The 21,524-nt window shown below is 38.6% G+C and overlaps 1 protein-coding gene across 1 annotated transcript; it reads right to left on the bottom strand.

Moving 5' to 3' along the window:
• Nucleotides 1–465: 465 nt before the first annotated feature.
• On the bottom strand, nt 466–19,812 carry LOC136449311 (matrix metalloproteinase-17-like). The gene is made up of 8 exons (XM_066449303.1): nt 19,492–19,812; nt 6,418–6,488; nt 5,510–5,643; nt 4,896–5,120; nt 4,177–4,437; nt 3,533–3,655; nt 2,754–2,927; nt 466–2,212 (listed from the first exon to the last, which is right to left on the bottom strand). The coding sequence occupies exons 1-8, from the start codon at nt 19,579–19,581 to the stop codon at nt 1,815–1,817; spliced, it is 1,476 nt and encodes a 491-aa protein (XP_066305400.1). The 5' UTR covers nt 19,582–19,812; the 3' UTR covers nt 466–1,814.
• Between the last annotated feature and the right edge of the window lie 1,712 nt (nt 19,813–21,524).

The following is a 21,524-nucleotide window of genomic DNA, read 5'->3' on the forward strand; positions in this document are numbered from 1 at the left end:
TTCGAAGTCTAGACAGATTTGTATTACTTTACTATGCCATTACCACGCACGTGTCCTAAACTATGTGATTAAAGTGGTAGTAATCATAGAATGCTGCGCTTGTCTATATAGTTCAATTATACGTCTACACAAATCATACGAATTAGGCTCGAATGGCTGGCTAAAGATCTGATTGGAAGACACAAATAACACATTTAGTGATTAAAACTGCATTTTCGAACCATCCATTTATGACAAATGTTCGCAACTATCACATGAGTGTTTCGTGTCAATCTAATGGCTTGAAATTCAATAGCACCAATTTGTACATGCACACAGTACCTATTCAGACGGTGTTTCCAAACCCTCTTCTCGGTATGTGCTTAAGTAATTACGACACTTGTACAAAGTAGGTAGAAGTATGTCTGGAATCCGTTACGCTATAGAAGGCGAACCATCCTCCGAAACAACACAAAATAAACACTCTTACCTCAAAAATGTTAATCACGTAGATGTTAGTCACGCTGATGAATTTAGTAGTCATTAGCACGACACATGCTAATCAATCAAGCGATTTCATAAACAGACAAATGTGTAATTGTACCAAGATAGGCAAGGTCAAGGCAGATATCAAGTTATCTAAGAAAATGAATGAAAACAAACTGCTTAGAAATGGTAAGACATTGGGAGAAGGCTTTGTTCGTTGTCAAGTGGCGAAAACACTTTTACCCGCCATTGTGAAACCACAGTTTATTTTGAGGCCTGTGATGTCACTAACGGCATTCAAAAGATAATGCATTTACACAAGCACAGGTAGGATATGGGTAAAACATGTCGACAAAGGGATTGACTTGGTTCTCATGCCCTGTTCCAAAAAAAGCAATATCTCAGAGAGAGAGAAAAACTCAAACTCTTAAGAAAAAGTATATAATTATATATCTGTGTACTAAGACATAAAACGACATTGAATGGCCATACCCCCTCTAAAACACGTCACAATAAAGACATTTATTTGGAAGGAAATAGCTTGTTTGTTCGTACAATCTATGCTTAACGTTGTGCTAAATGTAACAGTCAAATTTTCTTTGCTGTAAGATAAGACTATTTCAATGCAAACAATAAAACTTACCCTCAATTGTGAGCATCCACTCCATAGCACCACCTAGCACATCATCTTTGAAATGCACGTTCAACTATCTCCTTAACATCACATTCAATATTGAACGTTGCTTCCATACAACTCTACATTTCTGTTTCTTTCATTTTCATAAGACATAAATATATCTGTAAATGTATCAAACAAAACAGACACAGCAGCACCGATAATGCGGAAAGCACCATGAATTCATAATACCAGTTCATATATTGAAGCTACATGGAAATAATCCTATATCTTCACTGTACAGTATAGTTGATAGCATACACAACATGGCACATAACATAGCTGCAGAAACAATGATTTCCGAAAAAAATTAGAAATGGAAAACAAACGTCTGGAAACATGTATTACCAGGAAAACAGTTGATTTATAGCATGTACCATTTTAGGAAAAGTTCACAACATTCTTGCTCAGCTCTACCCATACATTCTAAATATGTGTGTATTGAAATATGACAAAATAGTAATTTCTTGGTGAAAGTAGCTTGTGCCATATCAAACTTGCCATAACCTTGAATGATGCTGTCAGTTTTGTGGTTTCAACCTTCAACAGTATACTGTGACATTCTACACAGTGGCCGACACCCTTCACACTTAGCGATTCTGGAAAGGAACGCAATGTCCAAAACAAACTTCAAGGTCAAAAGGCCAAGTAAATCCAAGATGGCGGCCTTTGCTCACGTCCCATATCTCTCCAGTGACGTCCCGCCACAACTGCTCCAATACAGCGCCACAGGCCGTGGGTAACATTTCGCTGTTTTCTCCAAGTCGTCTTCGAATTTCCAATAGTAGCCGCTCTTAAAGAAGTAAGTTATGCCGTTTTTCCATCTCAAGGCGGTGTCTAGATGATTGGGCACCCCATGCCAATACTTGCGGATGAGCTTGGGGAACCCCATGTCCACTCTTTTAGTGAATTCGTTCCAGACCCAGAATTTTTTGCCCCTAAAGATGACGATTCTGTTTTTAGGCCCCCAGACCAGAGCGGCATCCGGGTTCTTTGGCAAACCTGTGCCTTTTATTTTGATAGGAAAATTGCTGTCCAGGATATTGTCGTTGTATCTCCAAAGCCGATCACCTATGAAAGAAAAGGAAGGAAAAATAGTCAGCAAAGCGGGTATCTCGCCGGGAATGTGGCACGTTGGTGACCTCACTATCGAGCGATTTGACAGAGCGCTCAACAAATTTCATCGAATCTTTTACACTTTGTGTGTTTTGTTGTCTTTTTAGTCATACAAGTACATTTTGCATGACATTCCTAGGGCACTATGGGTAGCTCAGGGGGGAAATAAAATCATTAACATGACAACATAGAACAGACTGAACTCGGCACTCATGCCCCGCAAATGGGTTGTCATGGTAATGGTGTTGTTTGCCCCTTGAGGTACCCATAGTGCCCCCTGTATCTACCAGAGTGAGTATATGCAATGAGATCTAGAGTAGCAGGTGCTTCTTTTAACTTGTGAATGTCACCGATGTGTCATTCTACCTAATAGTATGTAATGTGTGTATGTTTATGAGTATTTTATATGTCCTGAAAAACAGGCTGCAGGCCTAAGTGTGATTTTTCCCTGGTAAGATAAACAAATGAATGATGCTGAATACTATCATGTGGTTACCTTTGAAGAAGTATGTCCTTTTTGTGTAATATGACGTGACGGCAGCGTTGACGTTCCCAGGTAGGCCCGGCCAGCGATGTTTGATGAGCAGCGGCTGCGGCCTGCCAATCATCTGTTCTTCATTCAGCTTCCAGTAGTACCGGCCTCTCATCACGTATGTCCTCATGTCAGAGCCTAAAGACCAATAACAATGTAGCATGCAGAACAAAATGTTATCCTGGAACCTTATTGCACATTCATGCTATATCAGGCTAAGTAGAAGTGGTAGAGTTGGGTTCTAAACTACTCTAATACCACTCTAGTTCGCCTTCTTCTTGTCTCGTAGTGATAGTATCTATACATAATCATTATGCCATTATGGCATTATATTATTACAGCTATAGATGTACAACATACTAGTATAATAATAAAACCCATTATTATTTGATTAGAATCCTTCCCAAACCTCTCTGTGAATATGGCAGTGCCTATCTCAGTGTTATAGCCCTTTGGCCACACAGGCAATCTCCAAGCAGATCCTATGGTGGCGGGACAGTATCCATGGGCCGAAAAAATATCTATTTGTGACCACAAAGGGCCACTATAGCAGTGGGCCACCCTGGGCCAGGCCACTGGAAGTGAAGTGTGTTCAACACTCTTACCCATGCTCATACATGCTGAGTGCTAAACAGAGGAAGCAATATGCACTATTTCTAAAGTCTTCAATATGATACAGCCGGGGTTTCAACTAGCAACCCTCCAAATGCAAGGGAACATTCTCTGGTACAAAGTCTACTTACCCATGAACATGGCGTCAAAAGGTCCAGAACACGTACTGGGTCGCCTTCTATTGGTCGGTGATCTTGGTTTTGTTCTTCTTTTCAGGAGGTCTTTTAACCAATACTCCACTTTAGGGCATGGGCCTGAATCCATGACAGGAGAGGCAAAGTTAATACAAAAACACCTTTGATTTTGTAGGTATGAAAAATACATTGGTTATAATGAAAATGTTGTTGCTTTGTGAAGATTGCCAGAAGAGGTTACTCAACAACTTACTGACTGACTGACCGAACCACCCAACAACCCACCCACCTACCCACTCACTCACTCACTCACTCACTCACTCACTCACTCACTCACTCACTCACTCACTCACTCACTCACTCACTCACTCACTCACTCACTCACTCACTCACTCACTCACTCACTCTCATTCCTTCACTAAGACTCACATACACATTTACTCACTCATTCACTCACTCACTCAATCTCTCACTCACTCACTCACTCACTCACTCACTCACTCACTCACTCACTCACTCACTCACTCACTCACTCACTCACTCACTCACTCACATTCAGTCGCCCACTTACTCAAACTGACACACAGTCATCGACTCCCCTTGTATTTATGACCTAAATGACAGTTTCTACCAATACCTACCATAAACAGCCTGTATAGCAGCCGTGTCGTCAGAAGACAGTTTCTCGATGTCCTTGTGTTTCATGATGTCCCTGTACTTCGGCCTCATGACCGCACCGTCTACCTTCGAGTGTCCGAGACCTAGGCTATGTCCAAGTTCATGTGCTGCGATGATAAAAAGGTCCTTCTTCGGACTATTCTCCTGTTTGAGAGCCCAGACCTCGTCGTTGTCAAAATGGACGTCCCCATCCTGGGGGAAGAAGGCATGTGCATAGATGCCCCCTGTTGGAAAGACAAAATGCGTACAGATATATAGATGCATTGCACAGTAATATTCTTGTAACACTCGTGAAGTGATTAAAAAGTGATGAAATGAACATAAAATAAAGTAAGATGTCAGCAAAATGTATTTACAAACCTTACTGCCTCTCAACAGAACTTCAATATGTAAATCTAAATCTAACTTTCAAACAAAGAACAGCAAAAGTTAAGACTTTTTCTGATACAATGCATTTAGATTTCAAGAATATTCTGTATACCAGTGTACTATAGCGTAACCTTTACCGTATAGCCTACAAAAATATCTAGGTGCACCAAAGTGCACATGCACCCAGATCTAGAGTTTTGAGCTTTGAACAATGGTCTCCCCATTTCCTTACTGTTACCATTTCATTAGTGATAGCTATTACTAGTATTAGGACAAGCAAGGAGGAAATACAAAAAGATTCATCGTTTTGTACCTTCACCATCGAAAGGGTAACCGTCGTTGTGATCCCCTTTGATAAACTTAACAAGGAAATCTGCTTTCTGTCCGTCTTTCGCCTCGTAAAATGTGAGCGGGGAGGCATCGCTCCACAGCTTGATGGCACGTGCCACGGTGTTTTGAACGCGGTACTTCTCAGCCTCGTTGTTGTGCGGAGAGTTTTCGATGCGGTAGTAGAGATGTTTCTTTTTCCACTTATTCGCTGCAAAATGTGATAACAGAATTATTTGCTAACGTTGGTGAAAATGTCTCAAGGCCAAAAAAGAGATGTAAATTGCTAAACGCAAAGCAGGTTGCACACAAAGTACAGTGCCCGAGATGAAGAATAATGCATTTTCCATAGATCCTGGTGCAATGCGGTAACACTTAGCGCCTTGAGTTTCCAGTCAAGCACACTGGATCACCAATACTTTTCTCAATAAGTGTGTTGGGTTCTTTTAAGTATGAGCAGAGGCATGGTGCTAAAGCTCTCCCATACACAACTTTCAGTCCCCATCTGAAAGAACATATTGCATCACACCGTGCCCAAGCGAGGTTCAAACCTACACAAAAAGAAGCAAACTGCAACAAAATTGAAAAAAAACTGTTCACCATATAAGGAGTATCTCTTGACTCTTCCACTACTGTCGTGGGTGGTGACGTCAAGGACAGAGTCATCAAACCCACAGACCAGGTTGTCAAGGTCATCATCACTCTCTTTGTCATCTGCACCTCCTGCCACAGGACTGGACAAAAGAACACAACATGAGAAGGATTCTAAGTTAAAATCCTCCCACACCATAAGGTGTATAGAGCGGTGCCCATCTCTGTTTCATAGCCCTGGGCCACACTGTGGTGCAATTACTGCAGCAGGGGGCTAGTCCACTGGCAGTGGAGTCAGTGTTTAACTTCCATACTGTTTCAAGAAGTATAATGTACCATCTTTATGAAGTCTTTGGTATGACTCAATGCGCTTCTTGTCCATAGGTGTCCTACCCGGGCACGAACTTGGGCCTTCTGGTTCCAAGTAATTTGAACCAGATGTGGTAAGTGACAGAAGCACAGACCACTATACCACATGGACACCCCTGTAAGAGTAATAGGGTGCGCTAACACTGTCTACTAAATATAAGCTTGTCAGGGCTCGAAATACTGGGTGCATGTGCATTTTTGTGCACCCAAAATTAAAGCTGTGCACCTAATTTTTGACTGTGGGTGCACCAGTGCACCTAGATATTTTTGTAGGCTATAGGGAAAGCACACTAGTATGCAAAATATTCTTAAAATTCATGTATCAGAAAAAGCAATATAACATTTGTTGTACTTTATTTGATCTATTACATGTCTAGAATAGCACACTAGTAAGTCACACCCCCATAATGTTCTGCATATTTATTCCATGGCCAGCACTGCTATGAAGAATGACTGTAGGGCAATTAATGTTGAACCTCTCTAATCATATGACTAGCCTGTACAACTATTATTAAACCTTAGTATGTAAGCAAAACGTTAGTACTTACCCTGTGTCCATCCATGATGTGGTGTTTGTTTGGTTCTCTCCTATCTCATTTGGACTATTCCATTCTGTCACCTATGAGGAGAGAGGATGATAAAGTGATTACAAATTTACAAACATCCAGACTGATGTACAGACATTGTTTATTCACTGTTCTATTGCAAATATTCCTTGTGTTTTTATGTATTCATCATGTATACGTACTTTGCGTCAAAATCAGAATACACTTGCATCTGATAAAGCCAGAGACTGCCCTCAACTTCATAACGATTTGGTGCAATCTGACACACTACGGAAAGGATAGTTTGCTACACTATAGATGTATCAGGCGCTAATGACGCCATAACCTTTGACCCACAATGTAAAGCGCGCCAAATGTTTGGTGACTAAAAAGATACACATTAGGTCATTTCCTACAGAATAGCAGAATATAACACATGTCTAGATGCAAATCTCAGTTGAAAAAATCGGAATCTTAACCTTTGAAACTATTCGGAGTGAATGCGTAGTGTGTGAGCTACGTGGGGAGGGGGGCACCACATTTTTTTTGCAAAGAGCAGTCGTCAGACGTCAGTGAATTTATCTAACGTTATATAATTAAATGGGAAATAATGACAAGATATAAGAAAGAACTAGCACTAAACTCACCTTCCAAGACTTCACCGCACCAAACCATAGCGTCCTAATAAAGACACTAGCCTAAACCGGACATTTGAAACTAATTTCTGAAAAAAATTATCCGCCCTTTCCCGAGTTGAAAACTTTGGACACACCTTTGACCCCTGGGTCAAAGAGGTCACTGGACCTGATCCTGATTATACAAACGCATCACTTGTTCATAAATGCCGAACTCGGACATTGTCTACACTTCACTGTAATACACTTCACTGTAATACAGTAGGTCGTAGCTGAAATGTCTGGCACAAAAGTTCACAAATTCTGTTTCCCCATGATATAGAGATGGCTACCTTTATGATTTTGACTTTATTCATACCCATATTAGACGGTAGCTTTGCACATAAACCAAGGAGGAAAGAACCTCCGTACATATACTGAATACTGAAGTCGGCTGATCTGTTTTGCCTTGGTAAGGACTTTCTTAGATTTTGTCAGTTTGGCACTAGTTACACGGCATGTATAGAATGACCATACTATTTCAAGGTCAAGTGAACCATCGACAGATTTGACATTGGTTCCGGTCACATTTCCAACATGGTTGTCGTTATAAGGATAGCGGGCAACGGGGTTGAGAAGAGGAATTCGGCACGGCGATTGGTGCCAAAAATGTACCGAAGACAAATTGTCGAATTAGTAAGGGGACGTCAGGTCAGCTATAGTCTCTGACAAACTGACTACGCTGTCTGTAGGGAGAATGTTTGCCGGTGGAGTTTGGAAACCATAGGTTCTCACTTGCAGGCGTACTTTAATAGGGGGAGGGGGGGTTGTTAGTTAACCTTACTAGTCCATGGGCCAAGCAGGTTTTTGGTACCAAACAGAGGGACAAAGGGTGACTTACTTTTTTGAAAAGGTTAATTCCTCTACTTTATGATTATGCATGATAACAATGTCAAATGTCCAGCTTTTTAGGAATTATCACGTGATATGGTGACGTCATTAAAATGGACCTCGATTTTTGGGACTTAATTCAGAGGACTGGGACAAAATATCAAACATCAATAATCTTCGGTGAAAATCGGTTTGTAGGCAAAAGATACCACAGGAATCACGAAATAGCATGTTTTTGGTTGATATCTTAACTCTATAAGAAGCTATGAGTCTTTGAAGTCCATTTTTTTGGGTAATTTTGTGTAAAAAATGTATTGTTTACTTTCCAAAATCAGGCATTTATTTGGACCACCTATCGGGTCTTGTGTAATACATTATGTTAATAGGCCATATCATTTTCTGCATTTTGGGCTTTGAACCAACAAGATCCGTCAAAAATATCAGGAGTTATAAGGATTTTAGGAATTACACCCAACGGCCATGGTATCAAATCGCCGCAAATATCGCAATGCATCATGGGTAATTTTAAGAGGGTCTATCTGTAATTATACTTTGTAGCAAAGGACAAAATGTCGATTTTTAAAAAATTTTGGGTGGTGGTAAGAAATTGTAGAAATATGGGTAAGTTTTGGGTTAACTGGTGGTCACCGGTTGCCATCGAAACGGTCATTTTTTTTTAAAATGACGAATTTCTATCCGCAAAGGCTCAATCTCGTCCAGAATACACAATCTTTCTCCTAGAGAAACGCCACCTAATCAACATATATTCTAAATGCCTGTAACATTTACTTAACATCTTTATCTTAACAATAACTAAATTCATAAATATTATCTATGAAATTTCATGAAAATTCATGAAAACTCATGAAAATTCATGAACGTTCATGAAAATTCATGAAAATTCATGAACGTTCATGAAAATTCATGAAAATTTCATGAAAATTTCATGAAAATTCATGAACGTTCATAAATTTTCATGAATTTTCATGAACGTTCATGAATTTTCATGAATTTTCATGAATTTTCATGAAAATTCAGATATTCATGAAAATTTCATGAACGTTCATGAACATTTATGAATTTTCATGAATTTTCATGAATTTTCATGAATTTTCATGAATTTTCATGAACGTTCATGAATTTTCATGAACTTTCATGAACGTTCATGAACGTTCATGAATTTTCATGAATTTTCATGAATTTTCATGAATTTTTCATGAGTTTTCATGAATTTTCATGAATTTTCATGAATTTTTATGAATTTTCATAAAAATTCATGAAAATTTCATGAAAATTCATGAATATTCATGAATTCATGAAAATTTCATAAAAATTCATGAACGTTCATAAATTTTCATAAATTTTCATGAACGTTCATGAATTTTCATGAATTTTCATGAATTTTCATGAAAATTCATAGATATTCATGAAAATTTCATGAACGTTCATGAACATTTATGAATTTTCATGAATTTTTATGAATTTTCATGAATTTTCATGAACGTTCATGAACGTTCATGAATTTTCATGAACTTTCATGAACGTTCATGAATTTTCGTGAATTTTTATGAATTTTCATGAATTTTTCATGAATTTTCATGAATTTTCATGAATTTTCATGAATTTTCATGAATTTTCATGAATTTTCATGAATTTTCATGAATTTTCATAATTTTTCATAATTTTTGATGAATATTCATGAACATTCATGAATTTTCATGAATTTTCATGAACTTTCATGAACGTTCATTAATTTTCATGAATTTTCATGAATTTTCATGAACGTTCATTAATTTTCATGAATTTTCATGAATTTTCATGAACATTCATGAATTTTCATGAATTTTCATGAATTTTCATGAATTTTCATAAATTTTCATGAACGTTCATGAATTTTCATGAATTTTCATGAATTTTCATGAATTTTCATGATTTTTCATGAATTTTCATGAATTTTCATGAATTTTCATGAATTTTCATGAATTTCATAATTTTTCATGAATTTTCATGAATTTTCATGAACATTCATGAATTTTCATGAATTTTCATGAATTTTCTTGAACTTTCATGAACGTTCATGAATTTTCTTCAATTTTCATGAATTTTCATGAATTTTCATGAATTTTCATAAATTTTCATAATATTTCATAAATTTTCATGAATATTCATGAACATTCATGAACATTTATGAATTTTCATGAATTTTCATGAATTTTCTTGAGTTTTCTTGAACTTTCATGAATTTCCATGAATTTTCATGAATTTTCATGAATTTTCATAATTTTTCATGAATGTTCATGAATTTTCATGAATTTTCATAATTTTTCATGAATGTTCATGAATTTTCATGAATTTTCATGAATTTTCATGAATTTTCATGAATTTTCATGAATTTTCATGAATTTTCATGAACGTTCATGAATTTTCATGAAAATTCATGAAAATTCATGAAAATTTATGAAAATTCATGAAAATTTATGAAATATTATGAAAATTCATGAAAATTCATGAAAATTCATGAAAATTCATGAGAATTCATGAACGTTCATGAAAGTTCAAGAAAATTCATGAAAATTCATGAAAATTCATGAATGTTCATGAAAATTCATGAAAATTCATGAAAATTCATGAAAAATTATGAAATTCATGAAAATTCATGAAAATTCATGAAAATTCATGAAAATTCATGAAAATTCATGAAAATTCATGAAAATTCATGAACGTTCATGAAAATTCATGAAAATTCATGAAAATTCATGAAAATTCATGAAAATTCATGAATGTTCATGAAAATTCATGAAAATTCATGAAAATTCATGAAAATTCATGAAAATTCATGAAAATTCATGAAAATTCATGAAAATTCATGAAAATTCATGAAAATTCATGAAAATTCATGAAAGTTCATGAAAGTTCATGAACGTTCATGAAAATTCATGAAAATTCATGAAAATTCATGAAAATTCATGAAAATTCATGAAAGTTCATGAAAGTTCATGAAAGTTCATGAAAGTTCATGAACGTTCATGAAAATTCATGAAAATTCATGAAAATTCATGAAAATTCATGAAAAGTCATGAATGTTCATGAAAATTCATGAAAATTCATGAAAATTCATGAACGTTCATGAACGTATGAACGTTCATGAACGTTCATGATAATTCATGAAAATTCATGAAAATTCATGAAAATTCATGAAAATTCATGAAAATTCATGAAAATTCATGAAAATTCATGAAAATTCATGAATGTTCATGAAAATTCATGAAAATTCATGAAAATTCATGAACGTTCATGAACGTTCATGAACGTTCATGATAATTCATGAAAATTCATGAAAATTCATGAAAATTCATGAAAATTCATGAAAATTCATGAAAATTCATGAAAATTCATGAAAATTCATGAAAATTCATGAAAGTTCATGAACGTTCATGAAAATTCATGAAAATTCATGAAAATTCATGAAAATTCATGAAAATTCATGAACGTTCATGAAAATTCATGAAAATTCATGAAAATTCATGAAAATTCATGAATGTTCATGAAAATTCATGAACGTTCATGAAAGTTCATGAAAATTCAGGAAAATTAATGAAAATTCATGAAAATTCATGAAAATTTCATGAAAATTCATGAAAATTCATGAACGTTCATGAAAATTCATGAAAATTAATGGGGGGTCCAGTTACTTGATTTGTATATACAAGGTGATTCATCGCATATGAATACCCATTGTTGGTTCAGATGATGGTACAATAAGCTCTTTTCTGCATTTGTTGTACTGTCTATTGAGATGTATACACATCTGCAAGGACATGTTTACTGTTGAATCAAGGAGGTTTTATATTATATATGAAACCTCATTGGTTGAATACAGGAATAAAAGACCTGTTGGTCATGATATCATATTTCGTCGCCTCAATTCTTGTTTAACAAGACTTATGATCTAAAAATGTGAAAATATAGGAATCTTTTTTTGGGGGGCCCGCCTTTTGTTTTTTTCGCCCTATCTCATTAATTTTGGAGTCTGCGGAGGATGTCATCCATAAAATTTACTTGCTGTGGCCTTAGGTGGCGTTTCTGTAGGCTAAAGATGGTTTATTCTGGACGAGATTGAGCCTTTGCGGATAGAAATCCGCCGTCTTTTAAAAAGTGACCGTTTCCATGGCAACCGGTGACCACCAGTTAACCCAAAACTTACCCATATTTCTACAATTGGACCAAGGCCTTACCACCACCCAAAATTTTTTAAAAAATCGACATTTTGTCCTTTGCTACAAGGTATAATTACAGACAGACCCTCTTAAAATTACCCATGATGCATTGCGATATTTGCGGCGATTCGATACCATGGCCGTTGGGTGTAATTCTTAAAACCCTTATAACTCCTGATATTTTTGACGGATTTTGTTGGTTCAAAGCCCAAAATGCAGAAAAAGATATGGCCTATCAACATAATGTATTACACAAGACCCCATAGGTGGTCCAAATAAATGCCTGATTTTGGAAAGTAAACAATACATTTTTTTACACAAAATTACCCCAAAAAATGGACTTCAAAGACTCATAGCTTCTTATAGAGTTAAGATATCAACCAAAAACATGCTATTTCGTGATTCCTGTGGTATCTTTTGCCTACAAACCGATATTCACCGAAGATTATTGATGTTTGATATTTTGTCCCAGTCCTCTGAATTAAGTCCCAAAAATCGAGGTCCATTTTAATGACGTCACCATATCACGTGATAATTCCTAAAAAGCTGGACATTTGACATTGTTATCATGCATAATTATAAAGTAGAGGAATTAACCTTTTCAAAAAAGTAAGTCACCCTTTGGCCCTCTGTTTGGTACCAAATGGCTATTTTGAGGGACCTGGCCCATGGACTATACCGAATTCTGCATCTGTATCTGATAAACCTACATCTGTATCTTTGTCTATATGGCCGGTACAACCGCACTTATAGGATTATAGATGTAGCAGCTGGTGATATGAACGACCCGTTTGCACATCTAACTGAACCGTTACTTTTGCTTGACATTTTGCACACATAAAAGAGAGACAAATATTCTCCACATAAGCTTTAAATCTGAGCAAAAATTTGGCGCTTGGCTCAGGACGTTGACCCTGATACGTGAGAACATGTTTATAGTTAAGTTCAAATGCAGGTCGATCCTTTAGGAGTTAAACTTAATATGATATCACTTAGGGAAAGGGGCATCGTCTCTTTCACGGTGACAGTTTTGGAGATCCGGAGACCACCCACTTTTAAAACTCTGAGGTATCGCCTTTCCAAAACCGTCTGGCCATGCCCACTTTTCATTTTGTGTCACAGAGCCAAATGCACAGCAATACTAAATATTTTCTACAATTGTCATTATGGAATAGATTATGCTTTGACCAGAAGTTATCATTTACTGTCTAGGGTCTAATTTCAGAATCTAAAAGTAAACTAGTACCCTGCTGTAGTGCTTGCACAACTGTGTGGCCCAAGGGCTACGGAAACGAAGATGGGTGCTTCCCTATACACCGAAAGGTGTGCGGAGGATTTTCACTGTGTTTTTAACTAGATTTTACAATTTTGTACTTTACGGGTGTTTTTCTGCAAAAGATAGCACATTGTCACAGCATTCTGTAGACTATGATAAATCAAGTGATATTACACCATAAAGATATGCATAACGTCATATACTAGAGGAGTTTTTCATTCTTATTTCATAACGCCATCTTGAGAATTAAGTACACTGGCATTGGACCAAACGTGCAAACCTATACACGTGGCTGTCATTTAGATTTACGAGTAAAGCGACCCACAGGGAAGGGATCCTCCTGAGTTAGTATCTACCGAGCCAAGGCAAACGCAAGATCTCCTGATCCTTACAAGTCCGGGTTTCGCAGATTGGCACAATCCTTAAAGTGACAAATGGCTTCCATACGGTTCTGTGTCATACATGGACCATGACTAATTCCGAAGAGGTTGGCTCTCGCGTGACAGAAATACTATATGGAAGATTTACAGATCGCAGCTAAACGAAACCATCAAGCTATAAGAATCCGTCTCAAGTTCAATTTTGGAAACCACCCATTTTGAAAGATAGCATCCACACGCGTACGTATCTTGTTAGATTAAGGATACTGGCACATACATGTCTTGATATTTAGCATTGCTTAAGACATTGCCATACATTGTACCTGTTACATTTGTTGCGCAATAAAGTTTGATGATTGATTGATTGATTGATTGATTGATTGACATTCGGGCGCACATTCTTTACAGTTAGATCAGATATACGTTTTCAACAAATTAGTACATGTAGTAAAATGCTAGTTAACATTAGGAACAATCTTTGAACTTGACTTTGAGGTTTATCATCTTAGTCTGCGAGTCATCTGAAATATCACTACTCCCCAAGGAGTCTCTTAACTTCGTGACACTTAAGTTATCATTTTACCGAAGTGTTTGGTGATTTTGTGCTCATTAAATCCTTACTTATTTTCTTAGCGTCAGATCTAATAAATACTCGGTCTCAGTGTGTCTGCAAAGAGTACATTTGAGTTGCTATTAACCCTAGCTCAAGTCCTGTAAACAAATCGTTCGATATTTGGTTTGTGTTCTAAGACAAGATTTTGTGTGGATGTTCTTCTAAGCCACGAAGGAGGGCAGCCCGTATTTTGGAAAAATTCTAAGACATTTTAGTTAGAACTGTCAACAAAATTAGGATAAGAATTGACAGGAGTGTACACTAGTATACGTAGCTCGTGCATGTACATTCTATTACTACCACACCTGTCGTACTCTGTTTACCTGCGGATTTCCGTCTTTACCTAACAGACACAGGCGGGTGCTCAAATATGCTTGTTTTGACCAGCGTCAGTTACTCCAATGCAAGGGTCCTTCGATTTTATTCGACATTGCTTTTAAATTTTATCGTATGATGATACTATACGATGAAGTAATATCACATATATCGCACCCATTCCTAATTATTTCGTATTAAGAAAAATAAATCTGGATTCAGACTTCTACAAATTAGAGTCAAGTGTTAAGTACGATCGACACTTTCATAGTCACAGCCTGAGCAATTGGAGCCAAACTGGCAAAATGAAAATAAACTTACAATCGGAAATGAAGCCAGTGTTTGTTTAACACAGTTGGAGGGAGGGGCACTGTCTCACTTCTCTAAAATCTGTCCAAATATTTCAGCTGATGGACTCGTGCCAGCTCGGATCAAGTACTCCCTCTCCACAAGTATGTGTCCACAAAGTGTCAAGTCGTGAAGAACGCAAAGTGTTTATTTGTAGTTTGGGGGAGGGAAAGGGGATGACTTCTCAGAGAAAGTTGCCATTGAAACACAATACACCTGTCATCTTATATGCCTCTATCTATGAATTAAAGTGCTTATATCACTTATGTCATTAAAATACAATACTTTCTGATTACAAGCAAACTTTCAAGATGGCATGCATTGCATATTGATGACGTCTTGTAAACACCGTGCTAAACATCATAAATGTATGTGACACCAACATAGTGACTTTACACTTGAAATCAAAAGAAATAGTATCTCACTGTCAGGTACACGGAATATGGTTGTTGTTGTTTATCTGTGCCTCTAACAAGATAGAGTTTCAGATTATGATATGTCCAACTAGAATAAAACACACGAAACAATGACAGTTCGGCAAACTGTCCATAAGAAAAGATGATACAGTCCAAAAGTCTGATTGACACCGAAGCCGCGGTGTCTGACGGGACTGTCGCAGTGTCATCACATAAAGCTGAAGCCGGAATTTAACGGTAAACTGAAATCGGCGCATGCGCACCGTGACCTCGTCTCATTTTGAAAGGAGGAGAAACAAAAATCTTTCCTTGTACCTTTGATTAGAGTGGCATGTACAATTCCACTCTGGATTTATACAGTAATCCGTCAAGTCAGTCTTTCTGCTTTGTTGATTTTTTAACTGTGATATGATTAGTACGTATCATTTAGAAATATGTTTAAAAGTTAGCAAAAGTCCTTTCCCACACCATGCATATGGTGACTAGGACGGCGCCCATCTCTGTTTCTTGGGCCCTTGGGCCACACAAATTTTCAAGAAGAATTGAAATAATATATTTCAATCTAGAATACAATGTTTACACCGTGTCTCAACAAACGTAGGATACAACAACAACATGGCCTACATTTCTTGTTGAAGTCAGAAGGCAGGACGGGTTGGTATTTTTCAATAGACTCCTCAACAATGTGAGGAATCCGCAGCGCTATTAGTTACCTATGACGCCGACTGGCGGGCCGGAATGTTATCCCTGGCTCGGGGTGTGTGCACACATTGTTGTGACGGGGCTTTCTTAGGTTTGGCAGCACTCAGTCACATAGATACACTAGTCTCTACCAGACTGGGTACGCCAGCTATAGCGGAATAGTTGCGAGGGACGTTTGGCCACTATAGGGTTTCATTTGCAAGCTCCGCGGGGGAGATATATACCTTACCGTGGACTGATTCTACTGGCCAAATATTCCTTTTTTTCGATGAATTCTAGATCTACGACCATAAGAAGGTCTGGAGGAGGCTATAGCTACACGTCCCACACCGGAGACAGGGAACTCTGGAACATCGTGGGGCACGGAGAAATAAGTACAAGCTGGCCCAATGTCGCCGTTTGTACGAGAGTCAATCGATTATGAAGGCTTCGATACACTTTAAAGAGAATACTTATAGCGTAATTGTTTGAATATGTGTGTAGGCCCGGGCGTCATTATGAACATGTGATCGCCAATAGAAACAAAATGTATATGCTTGCTAATATTTAATGAGCGCGGCTAGAGTTATTTTGATACCCTGTGCAGTCTTTTTAATTTGAATGCCTAGAAATATAGCATTTCGTCGAGGGCGTTAAATTTTTATCGTAGATGAAATAAACGTCACACCGTGCCAAAAAGGATTGAAAGTTTCACATTTTAAGGTTCTAAATAACACAGAAAAAAACAGTTATGCTTATTTGCTAGTTTGGGTACCCGGGTATCAATCATATTGTTTAGAAAACAAACAAATAAACACATACATTTATCAGCTAATGTAAAACTCCAAATAATTTGTACGGAAATAGTCTTATGTGCATCCTTGTCATTTTTCTGAAGTGTTTTATCTAATCGTAATGGACAGAACACCTTTATTTAGCACAAGTTTGATGATTTACGAAACATACTACTAACATTGATTTTCATAGGACGATAAAACTACTGTTTCAGTAGTTTCAGTTTAACTACAGTTTAACTACAGTTTCTGGCCTGAGCACGTAGGCAGCAGGCAGGATAAAATACTGTAGGCACCGTGGCTGGCTCAAACGTGTTCCGTCATTGACACACATCTTTGAAACAAAAACAACCGAGTTTAGAATAGGAAGTGGCTTTAAAGTTCAAGAGGTACTACCGAAAACACTAGGGACGTTTCAATAAGTGCTTTAGACCACGGCTACACCAAGGCAATCACATGTGCAAATAAAAACAAACATACACTGGAGTAATTAATAATAAATAGACTTAACGCTTTCTACCTAAAATTTGCTTGCAGATTATGATATTACTTCTTAAGCCAGCACCAGTCAAGGTAGTCCCAAAGCCCTTTTGAGGCCGTAGGGGAAGTGGGTTGTTATCCACTGTCTCTAGGGCACGGTATTGGAAGGTGGAGGCCAACCCTCTCCTTCTACTGCCTTTTACCGTCCCAACCGTAGCCAGGTACTCATTTTTACACCTGAGTGGAGTGACAACAGTTGTGTCAAGTGCCTTTCCCATGGGCACGATATCGGTGGCATGTCAGGGGAGTCGAACACAGGACCCCTGGGATCTGGGCCAAACACCCTAACCGTTACGCCCAACGATGCTAAAACGTTACGCCAACAAGCGCAAGGTATGACAACAAGTGCAAGGTATAAAACAGATTCTAACAGAAGCAGACACTTACCGCAAACTTTCTCTGCTTTGATCCAAAGATGGCTAACACCACATGTGTCCATCCGGGGTACACTATATAAGGCCAAAGGTCATGCTGATTTATGTCAGTCATCATCTGTCAAGTTTTCTAATCATTCTATGGTCCGTGATATTCTATATCAGGAAACCTGCATGGATATAATGTGGACTGCATAGAGAACGAATAGCTGACACGATTATATCATTTCCCGTGTCCCTTAATTTGAAAATACGGAATCTGATGTACTGTGAACCGTAAACTCTAGCAGTAGACTTTAAGTTATATCGTACCAATACTGATGTTTTAGAATTATGCATAGAATCGTTAACCTACTCAACGTAACAATTACTCAAGCAACTGGATACACTTTTTGGAAGGCGTTTCAGGTACCATCTAGCCACCTTTCGTCAATGACGGGACGAGATTTCTGGTTCACCGGGTTTTAAGTAAAATAAAGAAATCTAAATCATATGTACTTTGTGTTAGGTTTTAACTGTACCCCATGTGATTTTAACATATACTACAGACATGACGTTATCGCATAGACACAGACAAGTTTACATTATAAGCAGGTTACAGTCAAGTGGACTGTGTTCATCGCACTTTCCGTAAGACCCCTGTCAACATAGTAAGCTTGAAATACGCCCAGAACAACGGGTAAGGTTATGAGTACATACAGACACTCACTTAGCGAAAACAAAGCATAGTTGTTCGAAAAACCAATTCACTGTGCTTGAGATACAAAGAATCCGAACGTTTCGACTATGGAACTGTTTTAAGGACGTCTATTGTAACAGCTAGTTAAGTATCGTCATGGTCACAAATTAAGAGTCAAGTTGTTTCAATAGTCGTTGAAGACCACTTGTCACAGTTTGCTTACGCAACCGTACGATTCCGTCTTTGTGTGTACGAAAATTAACACCCAAAATCTATTTGTTGTTGTTTTGTGCTTCATTTTACCGGTGGCATCTACACATATTGAACGCTGAAGCGACACTGTTTTAGAATGTTGACTTAGAATCTTAGGCATGCCTTCATGTCAGTAAATAATACCCTCTTGCGGTGCGGTGTATAGTCCAGAATAAGTTTAAATCATTGTTTAATGGTTGGTCAAACTTACCACTCTATCCCTGGGCCTTTAACAGCTACTTGCTAAAAGTTCTTACGCCTATGAACGAGGCCCTAATCATTCTGATACGTTTAATTGGCGGCCATGTTGCCCTAGAATGTCATTTTAACGCCGCTTCAAGTAAGTACTAAAGTAGCAGTTCCACCCACTCTCTTCAATGCATAAGAACGTCCTGCTAGCCTGTCCAGTTCTCGCTCGCGTTCTCTGCTTAGATCTAGTGAGCACACTTTTGTGCCTAAAAGAACGCATGACTTCGAAATAGTTATGCCTAGCATGTAAAAGTTTTATTGGCAAAATTAATACACCCATAATGGGTATGATTGACGATGTTACCAGAGTTGTCCTCATTCTTGGACGTTTCCAACTGTTTGAGAAATCATCTCATATGGGGGTTATGTTTTAGGACATGTCTCTCGCAATAAGGCATTGACATCTAGCTGGCCTTTCAGATTTAGCCTTATACTGACCTCGTAAATGCTGTCCCTGGAACTGGTGTCTGCTACAGCTAGTTCCCAAGCGAGTAGACCGATGATCAGTAGAAGATCCAGCGGCCTCATCGCGCCTGCTGCCCGCCGACGACTGCGCGCCTGCTCGGTGACGGTGAGGTCCTGCCCCTGCGGCGACTGGGGCTCTGCATGCTCTCCTGTCGCGAAGCTTGTCTCTAAGTAGAAGTCGCTTCGCGTATGCGCACCACGTCTAGAATGGAGGAGAAAACGCCCTACTATGTGGTCAGGTGCGGCGCCCCCCGCCAAATGCACCTTCTCATAGCGTCACGCGCTGCGACTGATCCCGACCCGGCACCCCTGTAGCCTCCTCCGCAGACTTTTAGGACGATTAGCGTTTAACACCTCCATGGCGATGGAGATATAGTTTGCTTCTGTGCGTGCGTGCGGTCCCGGTGCAATATCTCAAGACCGGTTTGAGTGATTGCAATGATACTTGGTTTGTGGGTAGGTGTAGTGAATTTTATGGTCAAGTAGGTCGACTTTGGGCCTCCTGGTAGCGGACCTTGGTACTGCAGCAGTGTCTGGACATGTCCTTTATTTTTGGAGCGCTGATTTCAACATATCGGGGTAACATATATACTTCTAATGCTGAGTAGATCGTATTTGCCGCCCTTGGATCTCCCCAGCATTAGAGCCTGTCATCGATATGTTGAAAATCGCAAATCCCCCCCCCCCTCCTAAGAATAAACGCCACCCGCTTCTAGAAGGCTGCGAAGGAGGCTAGCACCCAAGCTACTAAATTGGCAATCACCGTCAACAGGCAGGGCTCCGTGTATTTGTGAAGGGTCACGAGGCGGAAAAACCAGGCCACATCGCCTTGCTGTGACCCGCCGAACATTTAAGGAATACAAGTCAACAACAGATCATCAGCTATCAGTCAGTAGTCTCTACCAGACGGACTACGCTGGCTAGTAAGAGAATAATTTTGCCAGGGGAGGTTGGCTACCAAACGGGTTGACTTGCCACTCTGAAAGGGGAATGTAACCTTACCGTGGACTGACTCTCAAAACTCAAATTATTCCTTTTTTTGCCGAATTCTACGATCTGTACCCCCGTATACGTAGGAAGGCCTGGCTGAGGCTAATCATTCAGTGTCAGACGATGTTTTGCGCCCGTCGCTATGACAACGAGGTCGTTCTGTGAAAAAAAGGTGTTAATTATAACTAAGACTTTCAGACGACAAAATGTTTAAGTAGTTTGGTTTGGTTTGGTTTGAAGTTGAACAGCTGGACACAGGCGTGCGTTTTGAAGTTAACGTCTCTTCTTCTTTTATTACCTATATATGGAATAAAACGTAGCGCGGTTAGGAAGTCACGCATGGCCGTGACGTCTGACACACGGGTTCTTTTGTGGGACACATCCGTCGGACGTCAGTGAGAGCACGGCTATCACAGCTGTCCAATCACAGGGCAGGGTTGTATATCTCCTCTTTTCAATTGGACAGAAGAAGGTTCAAAGCGCAGTCATCTATCATTCTCTCTAATTAGTTCATGGACAGATAAGCCCAACGCAGGAATTCGGTGTGACTACCAAAACATAAAACAAAGACCAGCATAGATATGTTGAAACAGCGACACAAATAGGAATTGATATATCTTTCAGTTTTATCATTATCATTATCATGAAAAGATAAAGCTAAGACCGAAACTCTAAATAGCATAGTCAAGAAAGAACCGATGAAGCAAGCTAGCAAGCCAGCCAACAAACAACCGTCCAACCTCTGCTTGGAGAATACTTTTCAAGGTCCACTTGGTGGGCGCCATCTAGCGGTTGACTTTGGTAATGCAGTAACTGTTGTGTTCGTATGATTGCCGTTGGTCTGTGAGGAAAACATGGCGCCTCTAACGGCGGTGATGTGTACTGCACAAATGGGTGAACTACGGTTATGACCGTATTCTTTTCAACGCAAACAATCCTTCCTAAACATAAGCAACCTTATTGCTATTTTCAAAAAAAGTCTCGATTACACGTAGTCTAGGGGCAGGTTTGTGAAT

This window comes from Branchiostoma lanceolatum, chromosome 15 (genome assembly GCF_035083965.1).
Source record: "Branchiostoma lanceolatum isolate klBraLanc5 chromosome 15, klBraLanc5.hap2, whole genome shotgun sequence".
NCBI lineage: Eukaryota > Metazoa > Chordata > Leptocardii > Amphioxiformes > Branchiostomatidae > Branchiostoma > Branchiostoma lanceolatum.

Bases quoted from the DNA above. Each gene is read 5' to 3' on its own strand.
- LOC136449311 (XM_066449303.1), bottom strand. From the start codon at position 19,581: ATGAGGCCGCTGGATCTTCTACTGATCATCGGTCTACTCGCTTGGGAA. The intron at 6,489-19,491 runs GTCAGTATAAGG...CTCTCCTCATAG, and splicing joins CCAGGGACAGCATTTACGAG to GTGACAGAATGGAATAGTCC. The intron at 5,121-5,509 runs GTGAACAGTTTT...CACATTTTGCAG, and splicing joins CAAGAGATACTCCTTATATG to CGAATAAGTGGAAAAAGAAA.